The sequence below is a fragment of the Bombus impatiens genome, unplaced genomic scaffold (genome assembly GCF_000188095.3).
Source record: "Bombus impatiens unplaced genomic scaffold, BIMP_2.2 scf_0369, whole genome shotgun sequence".
Classification (NCBI taxonomy): Eukaryota; Metazoa; Arthropoda; class Insecta; order Hymenoptera; family Apidae; genus Bombus; species Bombus impatiens.
Window position 1 is genome coordinate 1270 of NT_176788.1, and position 17471 is coordinate 18740.

Sequence of the window (17471 nt, forward strand, 5' to 3'; positions counted from 1 at the left end):
AGGAAAGCTAGGGGTGGTTGTGTCTAAGGACACGGGACTATCGGATTTGTTGATGACAATTTTGGTTAAGGAAGTGAGGGCAGTAGACACCGTCTCCGATTGGATAATAGGACGGTTGGTGGACCAGGAAGGGTTTTAGCCGCCCTCGCGAGAAAGTTGCCAACGGAACATACCAGATGTGGAGAAAACCAACTTTCTAAGCTAACACGTGGTAGACAATAAACGTAAAGGAAATCTAAGACAAGAAATACTCGCTTGGTCAGAAGGACCTTAACTATGAAAATTCCAAGAGCCCTGGTGGGTACTTAAGACTATTGAGGGTGCGCGCCAAGGATATGCAAACATCTGGATGCCATCCTGTCCGTGGTGTGTGGCCTGGTCTCTGATATGAATTGACGTTACAATAGGATGGTCGAGATAATGGTGACAACGAATTCAGGTTCAATAACGAATCCACGGTCCACGGGATGACGAGTACCAACGTAATACACGATTCGGATAACTCAATCAACAATTCGTCCAACGACTACCTAACTAACTAACTCACACTTAATCCAAATGAAACTGCCCTTATATATTCCCGTCCCCACTTCTCGGCTCAATCTTTGTTTTTGGAGAGCCATACAATCATTTGATACCTCTGTCAGATACACGTCCCTCCCATAACCGTGACTACGTCTAGTGACCCGCTATGTCACTTCGAGCCCGAACCCATTGTCATAAAGTCAGGTTGGAACATTAAAAATTATTTCTTATTTTTATTACTTAAGTGTAGCTATAGTAAAAGTCTGGACTATTGGGTTTTTTCCCAACATTCCGGATGGGAAATCCAGATGTTCTTTCATCTCCGACATATTTTATTCGTCAAATAACAGAGAAATAGTAACGATAAGTCAACGTTCTTTTCTTCTTTCTTCTAATATTTTAGAACATTCTTCTTCAAAAACCAAAGTTACTAACTCAATCCCGATGATCACTAATTTCACTTGTGGACATTTTTCAGATTAAAACTTATTAAAAATTATGTAAGCTCAATTATAGCACAAGAGAAACTGGTAAATTAGGAAATTAAATATTAAAGAATTTATTAGAGATGTCGCTTATATGAAAGTGTGTAAGTTTTATTCTGAGAATTATAAAACTTATATACGCTTAAAAATTTCTGTGGTATAAAACATTATCTTTTGTTTACTGAATATTATCATTATTAAATTATTGCTTCTTTATTTCATAATATATATTTTGATAGATTAACCTTTTATTTATTTAATTTTAGATAAAGCTATTTAAGCAGTGAATCCCTCTCAAAATATAGTTCAGGCATTAAATGTAAATCAATAAAAGCAATTATCATATTTATGAAAACAACAATAATGGCAATGAAAAAGTTGGCAGTATAAGCATTTTTGAGAGTTTCCATCAGGATGGTCGTTTTCCACAATTTCTATGTTTTATTTATTTAAATCATGCCTATTTTTAACTTTAGTTAAAAATAACCAATTAATGCTAAACATTACTTTGAGTCCCTATTACAACTAAAATATGTAGTTGAACTTGGAACAATATTTTTGTAAATATTTCGTTATCGATAACAATTAGATATAGAATATACAGAGTGTTCGGCTAAAGATGTAAAAAAAATTTAAGGAGTGAATCTTGAAGCGAAATTAAGATAAAAATCAAGAATAAAAAATTACGTTTTCGGCTTTATCTTTTAGTTATTGACAATTAAAAATTAACCGATATATCCCTGTGCGCGAGCAAACATTCTTACGCGAGGCTGCCTAAGCAACAGAGCGCACAGTGATCCTCAATCCGAACGACGTATGAGCGGCAGCTTAAATCGTACAAGCCGTAGAGAAAATAACCATGGTATTCGTAGAAGTAAACAACCCCGCGCGACGTTTTGCACAAGAACTGGTAGTTGATCATTAAACTTGCTTATTCGTGGAAATTTGACATTTTGTAGGAACTATTGAAAACCCGCTCTGATCGCCGGAGTGCGTGAGAATTGAAAAGATTTCCGAGACATTTAAACGCAGAAGTGTATTTCAGAAATAACGGCAAAGTCTTCTTCATGAAACTAACGAACCGAGAATAACGAATCTTCTTAATTTTCTTCCTAGAGATTTTAACGAACGAGAAATAATGAAATAATGAAATGAAAGATGAATAGAGTATCATTATCTCTATTGAAATATTTATAGCATGTTACACATGCACAGGACGAGAACCTTCTTGTCTCCCATATTGATTTTTCATAACTAGTCATGACTTAATTTTCAGACGGATTCTCCTAGGCTTCAATATATGAGTGTCGAAATCTGTTTATATAAACATATCCATATCACGCCGTAGCAGAGAGGAAATGAAAATATTCACGCCGGTAGTTCTAATTATTTCACAGTACAAGCGCTGCACCATGCAACCAAATGAGGGAATGAACGTTAACATATATAAGAACTTATAAAATTGTTCGGTTACAATTTAGAACATAGAAGCTATGTATTTAAGCTTAAAGTTAGGTATCTGCCCTGTTTGGTTGCTCAGTAGCTTAAGCAAGAACCTATTGAGTTCTACAAGAATCTATTTAATTGTACGGTTCTATAGATAAATTAATATTTACTTTTGTAGATATTAATTTATAATTAATTAATATCTATTTATAATTAATTAATTAATTTTCCGAGATAGACAAGTGTGAGAATGACAAAATCGCGCAATTATGAAACTAATTGTAAGTTGATTAAGAAAAAAATTAATTTTTTACTATATTTTTTGTAGGGAAGGAAAGATCAAATGTTATTCGCCATCTATGAACTGTTGCTAGAAGCAGAAAAGAAATGAGAGTGTCACGTTCGCAGTTTTAGTTGTTTCACATTACAAGTGCTGCACCATACACCCTAGAGGTAAAAGGAATACACGTTAGCATGTACAACAACCTATAAAATTCGGGATCTGCTTTATTGATTACACGTTAGCATATACAAAAACCTACGTATTTAAATTCGAAGTTAGAGATCTGCCATGTTTGGTTGCACACTAGCATAGACAAGAACCTAGAGTTCCATACTACAAGAATTTATTTAATTGTACGGTTCTGCAGAAAAATTCATATTTACTTCTCTATCAGAGATAGACGAGTATGAGAATAACAAAATCACACAATAATGAAACTAGTTATATGTTGTCTAAAAAAGCGAAATTAATTGTTTACTATACTTTTTTTACACATAAAAGAGAATATTACCTCTCAAATGATAATGGGTCAATGAAATGATGCCATAATTTCAATATATTTTTTATACACGATATTATTTTAGATTTAACATTACACTTACTTTCGTCACATTAATGTTTTCGTTGTAGTAAAACCTAAATATCAATTGTTAAATAGTAAATCGGTGATCAATGAATAATATTTCTGACGAAATTTATGGATCTCTGGTATCTGATTTACATGTTCATTTACAAAAACCATAAAAATAGAAAAATTAACTATAGGTAAGGTGTAAGAACATGAAGATGTAACGACTAATTTGTATAACCACGTAACGAGCCACGTTTTTTATCCATCGTACTTTCATTAATGATACAAATTTGTTAATTCTATGAATTTTGATCTTGTTAAAATTGGAAGAATTATATTAAGATGAACATTTCACATTGTATTGCAAAAGGTGACATTCCTCATTTCGTATCCAGCGAAAGAATGAAAAAAAACCAAGAGAAAAATTGTGAAAGATGAAACAAAAATACGAAATCTCTTAACGAAAATTTGAAAAGTAGTCAATTAGAACTCCCTACCAAAAAGTTATTTTTAAAAATATAGAAAATTATGCCAATATTTGGAAAATTTCATTTCAGAAGCAAATTGAAAACTTTTACGAGAATTTAATATATATATATATATATATATATATATATATATGTTTTACACAAAATGTACATATGTAAGTTTGCTCTACCAGTGCTGCGTGCCATGTGCATATTTCTCCTGCGCTATTCACCAGTATGAACTAGAATCGCAAGACTGCACATTTCTCCTTTCGTTGTATAGTTGTTTCTCTCATTAAGAGTACCGGAAACGAAATTAGCGAACAATGCAGACATTGATCACCAGAGGCCCTTATTCGCAATGTCTATCTTTCAACATTTTTAACACTGATCTGAAAATATTCCCATACATCTCTGCTAAAAACACAATCATATAAACAGGTCTTAACACCCATACAGCGAAAGCATAGAAAATATGAAAAATTGACATAGAAAATGAGAAGGTTCACAATCTGTGTATATGTGATATGCCCTAAATGTCTCAGACAGAGACAGAAACATTCTCCTCATTTCTGTCTGTTCCGCGAGAGCGAGAACCTTGTTGTCTTCCATGTTGATTTCTTGTGACCAAATTTTTAGACGATTTTTCCTAGCGACCCTCGAGTTGAGACCTGTTTATATCTGAGTTTATGTTATTATAGGATTATATACTGGTGATCGTAGCTACAACCACTCTCTACAGGCACTCTAAATATAAGCAATGGTAATAACGAAGCTAAACTTCAACCACGTATGTAAGTATACATGTACGTCACGATACTTGCATTAAGTTCGGTTAATAATAACAATTCATTAGATGTATGTGCTTAATAATATAATATATGTTTTATGAATGATTTTTATAAATTAAAATAACTTGCCAAATATAATGTAAAAATTTATTACTTCCTGTGGAATACTTTTTGTAAAAAACAGAATAACGGTATTATAAAACATATTTCAGATTTAATGAAAAAAGCACAAATTAGTTTTATAATTACATTTATGAATTTATTTTTTTTATTTACATTTGATTTTCATTATACAAACTACATAATTAGATACTACAGTTTAACTAATTAATGTTTAATAGTGTGTGATTAGGTTAAATTATATTTCATACCTTGGCCCGAATAAGAAATTTAACTATGCCTCCAAAAAAAGGTGGAAATACTACAAAAACAAATAAAATTAAAGCTGTAGATGGTAATAGCGGCAAAGAAGAAAAGAAAGGAGGAAATGCTGTGAAGGTATGCGTTTTATATTTGTGTCAAATTATAAAACCATTTTTGAATATACATATTAAAGATATATAAAATGCATTGTTTAATTTTACTTCTTTTTTAATTATTTGATTTTACAGGTTAGACACATACTCTGTGAAAAACAATCAAAAATTCTGGAAGCATTGGAAAAGTTGAAAGCAGGGGGAAAATTTAATGAAATTGCTGCTACATATAGTGAAGACAAAGCAAGATCTGGGGTAATGTAATTTGCTACCTTTATTGTATTAAATGATAAACTTTAATTCATTATATGTTCATGTAATGTATAATTATAATGTATTGCATCTTACATATAGGATACTTCATTTGTAGCTATTTTTGAGTAATTGCAATTTTAGAGGCAAGAAATTCCTTGCTTTCTTACTTTTTCTTGCATTTATTATGTTACTAGAATAAACAGGATGTCATAAAATATGTTTGATATACACTCAATTCTAGATATTAAAATATTGGAAAATGTTCATGTGCAAGGTGTTTGAAAATGATTTGTTATGAGTATCATCTGTATCTGAATCTGTAAAAATTAGCGAAAGAAGTAGCTGTAAAATTAACTTTGACCTTAAATCCCAAAGTTAACATTTTTTTCATTGCATTGTATTAAAAAAACAAAATTGGCCATTATATATTCTATTATAATAATTATATATAGGGTTTGTTATAATATTATACAATTTTATTGTATATTGTAATATTATATAATATACTCTATCTACAAAAAAACTTGGTTAAATGACTTATTTCTGAAAACACTTAATTTTTTATTCAAATCTTTTTAATATGAATGTCAATTTCATGGGTATATGAGGGAATTTATTTCACTTTCATACTTTCATATTTGACTATCAAATGCTGATGAATTTGTCGAATTATATACATGTGACAATAAATGCTATTTTTCCTGCATTTGATTGCAAAATGTAAAGATACCAAAAATGTCAGTTTAAAAACTGAGAGCATCTATAACATTTTTTTCCATGGAAATGATTGAATTAAGAATCATATTTTCTTTGAGACTTTTGATCCTTGCAATGAATATAATGCATTCTAGTCATTTGCTGGAAGATCATTTGTTGAGGTTGACTGATAGAGGAACGAGTGGATGAATTTGTAATAGAAAAATATATTGAGATAAGTATAGGTACAGTGTATGCTGATCCAGATCCTCACTCTTATAGTGTTGCAATACAATAGGAAGTATGATAGGGAGCACGTTCACATATTTATAGCAAAGGATATTATCAAAAATTTAACCTTGCTGTGTAGCTCTAGCTGAAAGCTACAAGAAACAGCAATAGAAATCTATTTATAGCTCGTTTGTTTCTAGACCTTGTAACCCAAAACAAAATTTATATTCAAGGGCACAATAATATGGACCTCTCTTTATTTTGAATTTTTTCACTAAACTTTATTCTCTTCGTACAGCAGTCTCCAGATCACAGATGTACAAAAGGAAAAGTGTACAATTTTTCTTGAAGTAATTACTTTAACATTATTAAACATTATTTATGACAAAAATTATAAACTTTAGAGGTATTATAGTAATGTACTTGTGGAAAAGAGACCTCCGATTTTGATGGGATTCATTTTAATCACTTCACTTATATGTAGTAACAATGGAAAAAATAAAAAAAAAATCAGTGATAAAATAAAAAAATGCCTAAAAAAGAGAAGAAATGAAAGACAGCCTTGATATAAAATGAAAACCACTCATATTCTTACTTTTACCATGCATTGCTATTAGAAGAGAAGACTATATAAATCACATTGGAAATCCAAATAAAATAGAAGATTCTTTTATTGATTTCTTAGTACTAATGGTTGCTCTATACCATTACACATATTGCCCTTTAATACAAGCCTTAAGTACAATGTGCTTTTAAAAACATTATTAAATTCTTAAGCTTTCTCTCCATTTTCCTCCTTTTGAATTTTTTTATTTTTTGTGTGATCATCCAGGTTGGATCACTCATTCTTTTATTTTTCCCATAACATGTATATATGTAAATAAAATAATTAAAATAAATCTCATCAATGATAAAGCCCCTGCTCTGCAAATTATCCATTATATTAATATTATGAGTATTATACTCGTACTTCTATCATTACCTATACTTTTTGATATACATCACAAACAAAAAAGTAGATTTAAAAAAAAAATTTGTCTGGCCCAGAGATATAGAATCACGCTGTGGTGGAACTATATTTAGGGACTGTTAGCAGTGTTGTTCAAAATATCGATGCATACATTACCACAAATTTTCTGTATAAATCGTTCTATCCTTGGCATTATACATTTTTTTTTAGAATTTTCTTCAAAATGAACTCCAGAAATAATGAATTTGGGAAAATCACTTCACAAGTCCACACATTCCAATTTATTTGTCTTTAAGCATACTGTTCAGAAAATTTCTTTAAAGAACTATTCTGTAATTATGTGCTTTTTCTGCTAAAAATATATATTTTAGACAATACACAATAGCAGCACATTCAATGTACTATATATTATCAATAAAAAACATTAGCAAATACAAACAATACAAAATGTAGTTTTCTGATTTCTAATCTTGTGTAAACTAGAAAATCATTTTATCATATGTGTGGATTTGTCTTGATATGTGCTTTTAAATTGTATAAAAATATGTGTACCTAAAATTTATATGCATGTAAAAAATTTGTGTTCTTTCAATGAAAGAAATGTTTTTCATATACTTAGCATTTATGAGAAAAATTCTACTAACAATTGTGTGAACATTCTTTATATATATTTATATTATTTCTGAAAATAAAAAAAGACATTTTCAATTTATAATTTTGAAAATAAATTTTTAAAAAAGGGTGACCTTGGGTGGATGCCTAGAGGATCAATGGTTGGGCCCTTTCAAGAAGCTGCATTTGCATTACCAATCTCTTCTATTAGTTCTCCAATCTACACAGATCCACCAGTCAAATCAAAATTTGGTTATCATATTATAATGGTAGAAGGTAAAAAATGAATAATTTATAAATATGCATAATACTATATATTTAATGTATAAATATACATTCAACTTAAGCAATTACAAATAATTTGTATTCTCATAAAAAAGTTCATGAGTGCGTGTTTGTGAAATAAATGTTTAATGTTTGTGCAATATACTATATATTATTCTTTCTAACTTATAATAATATATAGGCTACAGATTTTTATGCAAATTACCTGGAAATAATTTTTGAGAATATTATGAAGAAAATAAAACCGTGGTTGACAATTCTTTTATGTACCAAATAATATGAAAAGCACTGTGCTTTGAATATTTTATATATTCTGTCATATTGTGTGCATTCTGTACAAATTTGGAGTTTCAAATTTCCCGTCAATACATAAAAATCCGCAGTTTAGTAGTGTCATACTACAACAATAAAATACATAACACTTTATATATGGAACAAAAAAGGCAACTGTATTTCTTTATTTTAATAAATAGGTAATATGTATATGTATATAAATTTTATATTTATAAATATATTTAATAGTTTTAAAAAATAGTGCAACAAACAAGACATATGGCATATTGAAATGCCATACATTTTTTACATTATTCTGTATATTAAGCAAAATGTTATTCATATAGGATATTAATTTTAAATTTAACATTTAAATTATTTCCATTATTAATAAAAATGAGAAAAAATAACTAATTGTAGGGATTTAAATGGTTTCAAGGTATGCATCCAGTGCTGCTAGAAAAACGACTTGTAGAAATCATCTTGATAGCTTTTTCCAGATAGATACTTTCTAAAGTAGATCTACATACTTTTTTATACACCAATGCTTTGTCAATGTGCTTTTTTATTTTTTACAAAAAAGTATTAAGATAATTATGTCTGAAACTGATTAATTTCGAAGATATTTTAACTTCAATTTTGTTGAGTTTACATATAATAGATAAGGAAGATATGAACACAGGAATAATGTTTTGTATCCTTTATCTTCCATATTATAAGCTTAACAGAATTAAAGTTAAAATATCCTTTAAACTAATAACTTTTAGATACAATTATCTCAGTATTTTTTTGTATAGAATAAAAAAGCACATGGATCAATGCACAACAGAACATGTTGTCTTACTTAAAAAAATATCAATGACTTTAGAAAAACTGCCAAGATGATTTCATAAGACTTTTTTATCACCACTAAATGTGTGCCTTGAAACCATTTAAATTCTGTTTAGTTATTTTTTTATCATTATTAATAACAGAAATAGTTTAAATAATTAATTTAAAATTAACATCCTGTATATTGTACTTCTTATTTTAAATTATATTATAATATATACTTTCCTTGAGATATATGAGAAACAGATATAAAAGGTAGAGACTCATATAAAAAGTATTGAATAATTATAATTATATAATTTATTATAAAACTATAAATTATACCTTACATATTTTAAGTACGAATATTAGGATTGGTGAAGTGAACGTATCTCAGTAAAGAATCATTATCTTCACACACCCATGGTTTCTTATGATGACAAGCAACATCGTGCCAATTTACTCCATCATTATAAAACTGATTTAATACTGCTAAACAATTTTCTGGTGCACCTCCTTGTTGTATAGCTTCACGATTATCAGGTTGTGGTTTTCCAATACTAAAATAAATCATACTATTTATTAATTACTAATTTGATATATTATGATGATTTATTTAAATTGTTCTTTTACAAGACCAATAAATTTATTTTTCACTATATTCGATATAGAAAATACAAAATAATTCGTAATATGGTTCAAAGCAAGTGTATTTCTCTAAGAAAAATGAATTAAAATAAAATGCATTAAAGGTTTTCTATATAAAATTTCCTTGAAGAAGACCACATTATAAATTCCAGCTTTTCTTTCAAAATCCGTCTTGCTTTTACATCAATGAGACAAGAATGATGCAGTGATGAAATTTTTCTGATTAGAATAAAACACGATATTATTATAAAACTATTCTATTTATTTTGCTTAAATATTTTAAAGTTCTATTTTGCTTTCTTTTTTGCTGTCTCCCTTTATATTAGTCACTGTCGTACCGGTAAGATATAAAACGGGTTCAACTTTGGTTTAAAGGGCATGGAAATTATTGATTTTTTCTTATCATTTAATAGCTTTCGACGCATAGAATCAAAAAATGCAAGCCTTAACTTTTGAAATTTATCGGTTCAAGAATTATGCATATGTAAAACATCATTTTTTGCTTTCATATGTAGTATAACACCATATTGCTTCTACCTATCATCTGATTGGTCTTCTGTACTCCATGGTTGATCATACTCCGCACTCCGCACAGATGAGCATTAAACTGAACTTTGTTAAATTTAGTTATATTAGCTTAACCTAGCCTCACGTTGGTCGAATAACCTAAAGAATATCCTAAACATAATGGTAACGTAAGGGTAACCAATACTCACGATTTAAAATCCCTTCGCAAAATGGTCGCCATTTATGTGCATTTGCGTACAGCTATTGATTCTATTGGACGAATCATGGATAGAAATCAACGCGGCGTCAAAGTAACGTGTAAAATACGTCAAAAACATTCAACTTTACCTACCTTTTGAACTACTAGATTCCTAAAGTTAAGACTTACATTTATGGATTCTACGCGTCAAAAACTATTAAATGGCAGAGAAAAATCAATAATTTTCATATCCCTTAAACCGAAGCATAAATAATGCATATCTTAAATAATACATACATATGAAGATTACGTATTTTTATTTTTAATATCTTTTGAAGTGAATATCCTTAATCTTTTGATGTTCCTGATTTTTACCTATTACTAACCACTAAGCGGTATTATTAATATAACCATTAATATTTGATGAACTTTTAAAAAAAATAAATAATTATATTTACCCTCCACTTTCGGACCAATCATTATTAGCGCGATCATTAGCAGGCGCAAGCTTTTGTAATTCTGCAGTCCAGAACCAACCATTAATATGAAGAGGTTGAAGATCGGGTCTATCGCATCCTTTGAAATCACAAAGCCGACCAGATGTCCAAATATATTTCACATTGTCTAGAAATCATATTTTTTTTACTCATACTTTATTGCTTTTACCGAAAAATATATTAAATATTAAGTATTTCAGTACTTTGCACAATGCGACTTTTAATAAACTCATTTTCGGTAGAAGTCTCCAGGGAAACAAGGTCCATACATCGTTGCCTACAGAAATTTCTACCTGCTAACCAATCAAGTTCTTGTCCATTTGTTCTTGGATCAGCCCATGAATAGTAATAACCTTTGCCATTGAAACGTTCATGAATAACCCCTAAAACATATAATGTAATGGATTTCTTATATGCATTGATGTAAAATTACTAATATTACATTTTTGTGATCAAAATATTACAATCTAATTTAGAATATTACACGTCAGCTTTTATACAGTCAAAACAATTTGCAGTTTTTGGAAAATTCACGTAAATACATTTACTATTAAATATTTACTTTATAATATTTTATACTTTTTAAAATATTTATCATTTTAAGAAAAATGATTTTTGAATTCAGTTGATTGAAATATCGAACACGTATCTAAAATCAATTGTTAATTGGTATTTTACTTTAAAACTTGTACACATGCTTATATACCATAAATATAAAATAGTAATTAAACTACTTTCATACAAATTTTGTACATTGCTGAATACTTGTTGAAATACGTAAAAATCTAAGTATAGTAAGAATATATAGTTTTATTTCAAAAGAATAACATTAATATTGCAATTTTTGCAAATAAAAATTTGAAAATTGTTTCTTGGTTATATTACATAGTTTTCGTAATAAATATCGAAAATATTTTTGATTTTCAAGAAAGTAAAAAGATAATTGTGTTTGTACATACATCTAAATTAACATATCTACTGTACATACATATATGATTATCCCACGTAACTGGGACAGGCTATACCTACTTCAGTGACAGTAGAAGATATAAAACATTATTGAGTAAAATTAAATAGATCCAAATAATACATTATCTACTGGTGTGTATATTCATTCTGGAAGTGATGACATTTCAAAAATTTTTACACCATCCGTATTTTTGTAGATTTATTTATAAATTTCATATATTAATTAATGTGTTTTTAACTCTTTGCACAAATGTATTAAAATTGTTCTATAATATAATAATCTGAAAATGCTTAACTTTAAAAGATATTTGTAAATATTTTAACTTTATCAAATTGAACGAATGAAGGACAAGGAAAACATAAACATAAATATATCCATTGCATTGCAATTAAAGTTAACATATTTTTAAACTAATTAATTAGAAGTAAAGGTGATTTTTTTAACTAATTAATTAAAAATGGCGGTGATTTTTTAAATTAATTAATTAAAAATGAAGGTGATATTATTAAATAGTTAATTATTTAACTAATTTTAATAATTAATTAAAAATAGAGGCCACTTTCAAAGTGGGCACCTATTTCAGATCATACATCATCCGAAACCGCTTAATTTCCCTTAATGAAATTCTTTTCTATCTTTTACCGTTTCCAGGATATAGTTTGTCCCAGTTATGTGAGACACTTCGCGTACCTTTTATAATTGAAATAAAATGTATAATACCAAATGATTGACTTTTAATAATGTATGAAATATGTTTACCAAGCTAATCAAATACTTTGAAATTCATAAGTTCCATTCTTGTTCATTGTTTCCTTTGAAGAGAAAGTTACACCAGTGACACTCACGATTTTAAATATGTATTTCAGTCACGACTTAAATGTTGGATTGGTATGTTAATTATACAAGCTACTTTCTCAAATGACAGAAAGAAAGTTCGGTTGTACGTAGTATAATAAGAATGCATTCCAGAGATAATACAATAGACAGAAAAGTCTAAGACAATAAAAAATAAAATTAATTAGATAACATTCAATAGGAAATAAAGATATACAAATCATATGTATAATTCTGCAAATAAAAATTTATAATGCTATTAGAATTTCTTCTATGCTCATGGAAAAGTCATTTTAGTTTTTATATTTAAAAGATTTAAAAATACATGTATATTTTATAGATAAGCAATTTTTATGAACAAATTCTTATATTGCAAGACATGTTTTTATTTAGTATTAATTGGTATAATTTGTTTCTTAATATATATTTTCCAAATATATCGTAAAATGATATTTTGTATTTACAAATAAATAAATACGAATGTCTATATTGAAAAGTGTAAATTATAGTACTGGTTGATAAAGTCTTTGTAATTTGTGTAATTTCATTCTTCTTTTACTAAAAATCTTAAAGAATATATATAATATATATCTATATAAATATTTAGTGTTTTTAATTCGATTAGCACATGATTTGCTGTGTCAATATATTAAACAAAAGATATGATAATATGAAAAGATCAAAAGTGGAAAATGAGAAGTAATAAATTTCTAAAATTGCGTAAATTCGAAATCTTCAAATAGGAAAAAATATTTATCAAAAGAATTACATCTATAAAATTATAATTAATTTTATAAAACATAAAAACGAGATAAATAATTACAAATAAACATTCTTTTATTGTTAACTTTAAACATAAATTTTAATCAAAAGTAGACATGTATATATATATATATATATATATATATATATATATATATATATATATATATATATATATATATATATATATATATATATATATATATATATATATATATATATATATATATATATATATATATATATATATATATATATATATATATATATATATATATATATATATATATATATATATATATATATATATATATATATATATATATATATATATATATATATATATATATATATATATATATATATATATATATATATATATATATATATATATATATATATATATATATATATATATATATATATATATATATATATATATATATATATATATATATATATATATATATATATATATATATATATATATATATATATATATATATATATATATATATATATATATATATATATATATATATATATATATATATATATATATATATATATATATATATATATATATATATATATATATATATATATATATATATATATATATGTGTGTATATATATATATATATTCACATATACATATATATATTTTGCAATATAAAAAATTAATTGCTTCCTGTCATTTTATAGATGTATTAACTATCGAAAATTGGATTTTTATCATTCTATTATTAATACGATATCTATAATAATACGAATTCAGAAAAAACACAAAATGTAAGACTCAGTATTGTTAATATTGACAGGAAAAATAAATATAATAAAAGGCATTTATAAAAAATCAATCTATTACTTACTTTGTGAACAAAGCGCAGCGATTGGTGCTTCTAAAATTCTTCTAGTAGATTGAAACTGAGCCGTAGATAAAACAATCAATGTTCCAAGTATAACAAATCGCATCATTTTTATAGCTGAAATTTTAAGATATAAATATCAGTTTTATAAATAAGAACATAAGTATCAAAATCATATAATTTATTTTAACATCTTACTTTATATATTACATTCATTTGCATTTTTAATAAATTTCGTAAATACTTTTATGCTACGTATACATTATATATACGGTACATTAAATTAATTTGGATATCATATTAAAAGATCAAACTAATTTAAGAATTTTTCCCGATGATACCAAAATTATAAATAGTTTTCAATGATAGTTTTAACATTATAATATAATAATCATAATTTAATTACTACATCTTAATTTCGTATCTTCCAATAAATAAATTTATCGACATATGAACATTACAAAAATTTGTTGGAAAGAAAATATATTTTAATTTTTTAATTAACTATGAAAAATTTATAGAATTTTATAATGCATTCATGTTACGTTCATATAATGATATGAGATGCTTAGAACCACTATCATAGTATATATTATTTTAATGTAATTCTGTAATTTCCATTATGACATATTATTTTGATTGATTACTTTAATATAAACCTATGTATATAATTTCCTTTATTTGTTACTAACTATAAAAACATTAATAAAGACACAATCCGCTTTATAAAACATCAGTGATGTTACAAAATATATCCAATCTTTTTCAATAAAAATACTAATGATGTTAGACAAGGGTACAGATGAGGATAATATTGGTCTCTTTAAATCAGTATCATTAGATGCAAAAATATTCTTTAGAAATATTAGTATTAGCAAGAATATTTAATGTTTAGTTAAGTTTGATAAAATAAAATATTATGTTACTTTAAACAGGTCAGTTCTATCTAAATGTTAATTAATGTTAATTAAATAATAATTTAATGATAAATTTGATAAATTAATATTATCACATAATTCATATTCATAAACATTTTTATTTTACAGTATAAAACCAGCACAAATTTAATCAAACTTAATTAATTAATTAATTATTTTTATTATTAATGTGAATTGCTTTGTTAAAATCAGATTATTCTTATAGTCATACATATTTTCTACATATATACCTCGGTATCTCTGAATAAAAATAAAAATATGGAAATCATTATTAATGTACTGAATCATATAATCAAAAACACTGTCAATAATAAAGACTGCAAACTATTTATAAGTAAAAATTTATGTATTTTATGTAAAGTATTTAAATAAAAGTATTTACAATCAGTTAATCAGCTAAATATTTTTTGAAGATTTCTTTCCATGAAAAGTCAACGATGCTTACCTATAGACGTTCTCCGAAGAACTGCGATGCTTTCTTCAGAAGCACCCCTATATATATATATATACATATATATAATGGGGACATGGCGTCAATACTTTTGCGATTGCACAAGTATTTTTGGAGAAGTGCTAACACGATTTGGAACATATTATACTTTCTTCTGTATATAAAGTACATATTCCAAAACAATAGATTATATTATCTATTAATATTATAAATCTATTAATTGAAGTATTATATTGAAGTATTAATTCAAAATATGAAGTATTAATACAAAATATGAAGTACAAAATATAATATGTAACAATCTATCAATAAGATGATTCGATATTTTATTAACAAATAATACTATTTATTGTTTATTAATAATATTATTGTAAACTATTAATTAATTTGGAGCAATGAATAAATATTTTTGTCCCCCCTCCTAGCACATCATGCACACTCACACACATACTGTATAAGAATTACGAATATAAATATTAATAATGCAAAATATAATACGGATAAAATTATACATATCTTTCGTAATAACCAAATCAAACATGCTTTGACATAAGATTTATAATTAAAATCATGCTGATAAACACTTCATTTATTGTGTATCTTTTGGTATGCAAACAAAAACGAATTGTAAATATATATTATTTATTAGTTTTTAATCATGATGAATTAAATATGTGTGTATAATATTAAGTTACATAAGAATATTTTGAACATAAACATTTCCTAAATATTCTTCTTATATTCAATGTTTGACAATGAAACAATATAATTGTTATTAGGTAACATACTTGTAGAATTTTCCTTTGTAAATTAATGATATATTTTTTTCTTAATGATTCTTTCTTTCCCAATAAATAAATTTCGATAAAAAATTTATTATTGCAAATGTTGATAGATTAGTTAATAATTATGTATAATTAAGTTTCAAAATATTTGGTCGAATATCAATAAGGAAGACTTCCATTTCTTTTTAGTTACAATTTTCAAAATACCTTTATCTTCATAATAACGAACATTACAGGTACCGTTAGAAAATAATTTTAAGAGGTAATGTAGGTGACCTGAAAACCCAAAAAGCATGCTATACCGATTGACCGAATGCGACTTTGATTGTGAATATGAAGAATTATTTAAGAATAAAGTAAAATGTATTATTTAATGCATTATTTAAATATTTCTTTAAATTGTAGAAATAAAGTTGTTATTCATGAAATAATTTTGATTCAGTAAGTTTAACAGATCTATGCTATATATTATCTATTATATGTACTACCACATTTAAAGATAAAATCATTAAATGAGAAAATCATTGTGTTATATTATAAAGATATACACAAGTAAAAAAATATTAAATATAAACATAAAAATTTTTAATTTTAAATTGTCATGATGTAAACCAGAATGTTTACGAAACGTCGGGAAAAATCGCAACGTGTTAATAATACGATTGAAATTTGAGGAATTGCCATAAATATTAAAAATCATTTAAGTCGTCTTACAAAAATTATAATGAAAGATATATAAGTAATACATTATATATATAATATATATTATATATGCATATATATATATATATGTATTATATATGCATATATATATAATACATATATATATAATACT

The 17471-nt window shown here is 26.0% G+C and overlaps 2 protein-coding genes across 5 annotated transcripts; one reads left to right on the forward strand and one right to left on the reverse strand.

The window, feature by feature from the left end:
• The first annotated feature begins 4015 nt into the window (after nt 1-4015).
• Nucleotides 4016-8523, forward strand: LOC100748459 (peptidyl-prolyl cis-trans isomerase NIMA-interacting 4). 4 transcript variants are annotated; one of them, XM_024367871.2, is made up of 5 exons: nt 4016-4167; nt 4479-4571; nt 4981-5066; nt 5180-5299; nt 7937-8523. In XM_024367871.2, exons 2-5 carry the CDS (start codon nt 4538-4540, stop codon nt 8093-8095), a joined length of 399 nt encoding a protein of 132 aa, XP_024223639.1. In that variant the 5' UTR covers nt 4016-4167; nt 4479-4537; the 3' UTR covers nt 8096-8523. The 4 variants fall into 4 exon arrangements, with proteins under 4 accessions (XP_024223639.1, XP_012241464.1, XP_033176780.1 ...); XM_012386041.3 differs by having other exon boundaries at nt 5014-5066; XM_033320889.1 differs by lacking the exon at nt 4016-4167 and having other exon boundaries at nt 4273-4571.
• Nucleotides 8524-9474: 951 nt separating this feature from the next.
• Nucleotides 9475-15994, reverse strand: LOC100748578. The gene is made up of 5 exons (XM_003489754.4): nt 15846-15994; nt 14466-14579; nt 11231-11410; nt 10989-11154; nt 9475-9736 (listed from the first exon to the last, which is right to left on the reverse strand). Exons 1-5 carry the CDS (start codon nt 15910-15912, stop codon nt 9532-9534), a joined length of 732 nt encoding a protein of 243 aa, XP_003489802.1. The 5' UTR covers nt 15913-15994; the 3' UTR covers nt 9475-9531.
• Between the last annotated feature and the right edge of the window lie 1477 nt (nt 15995-17471).

Coding starts and splice junctions, on each gene's coding strand:
- LOC100748459 (XM_024367871.2), top strand. CDS start 4,538: ATGGTAATAACGAAGCTAAACTTCAACCACGTAT. Junction 5,067..5,179: donor AAGGAGGAAATGCTGTGAAG/GTATGCGTTTTA, acceptor TTGATTTTACAG/GTTAGACACATACTCTGTGA. Junction 5,300..7,936: donor AAGACAAAGCAAGATCTGGG/GTAATGTAATTT, acceptor TTTTTAAAAAAG/GGTGACCTTGGGTGGATGCC.
- LOC100748578 (XM_003489754.4), bottom strand. CDS start 15,912: ATGTATATATATATATATAGGGGTGCTTCTGAAGAAAGCATCGCAGTT. Junction 14,580..15,845: donor TCTTCGGAGAACGTCTATAG/GTAAGCATCGTT, acceptor TTAAAATTTCAG/CTATAAAAATGATGCGATTT. Junction 9,737..10,988: donor GATTGGTCCGAAAGTGGAGG/GTAAATATAATT, acceptor GATTTATTTTAG/TATTGGAAAACCACAACCTG.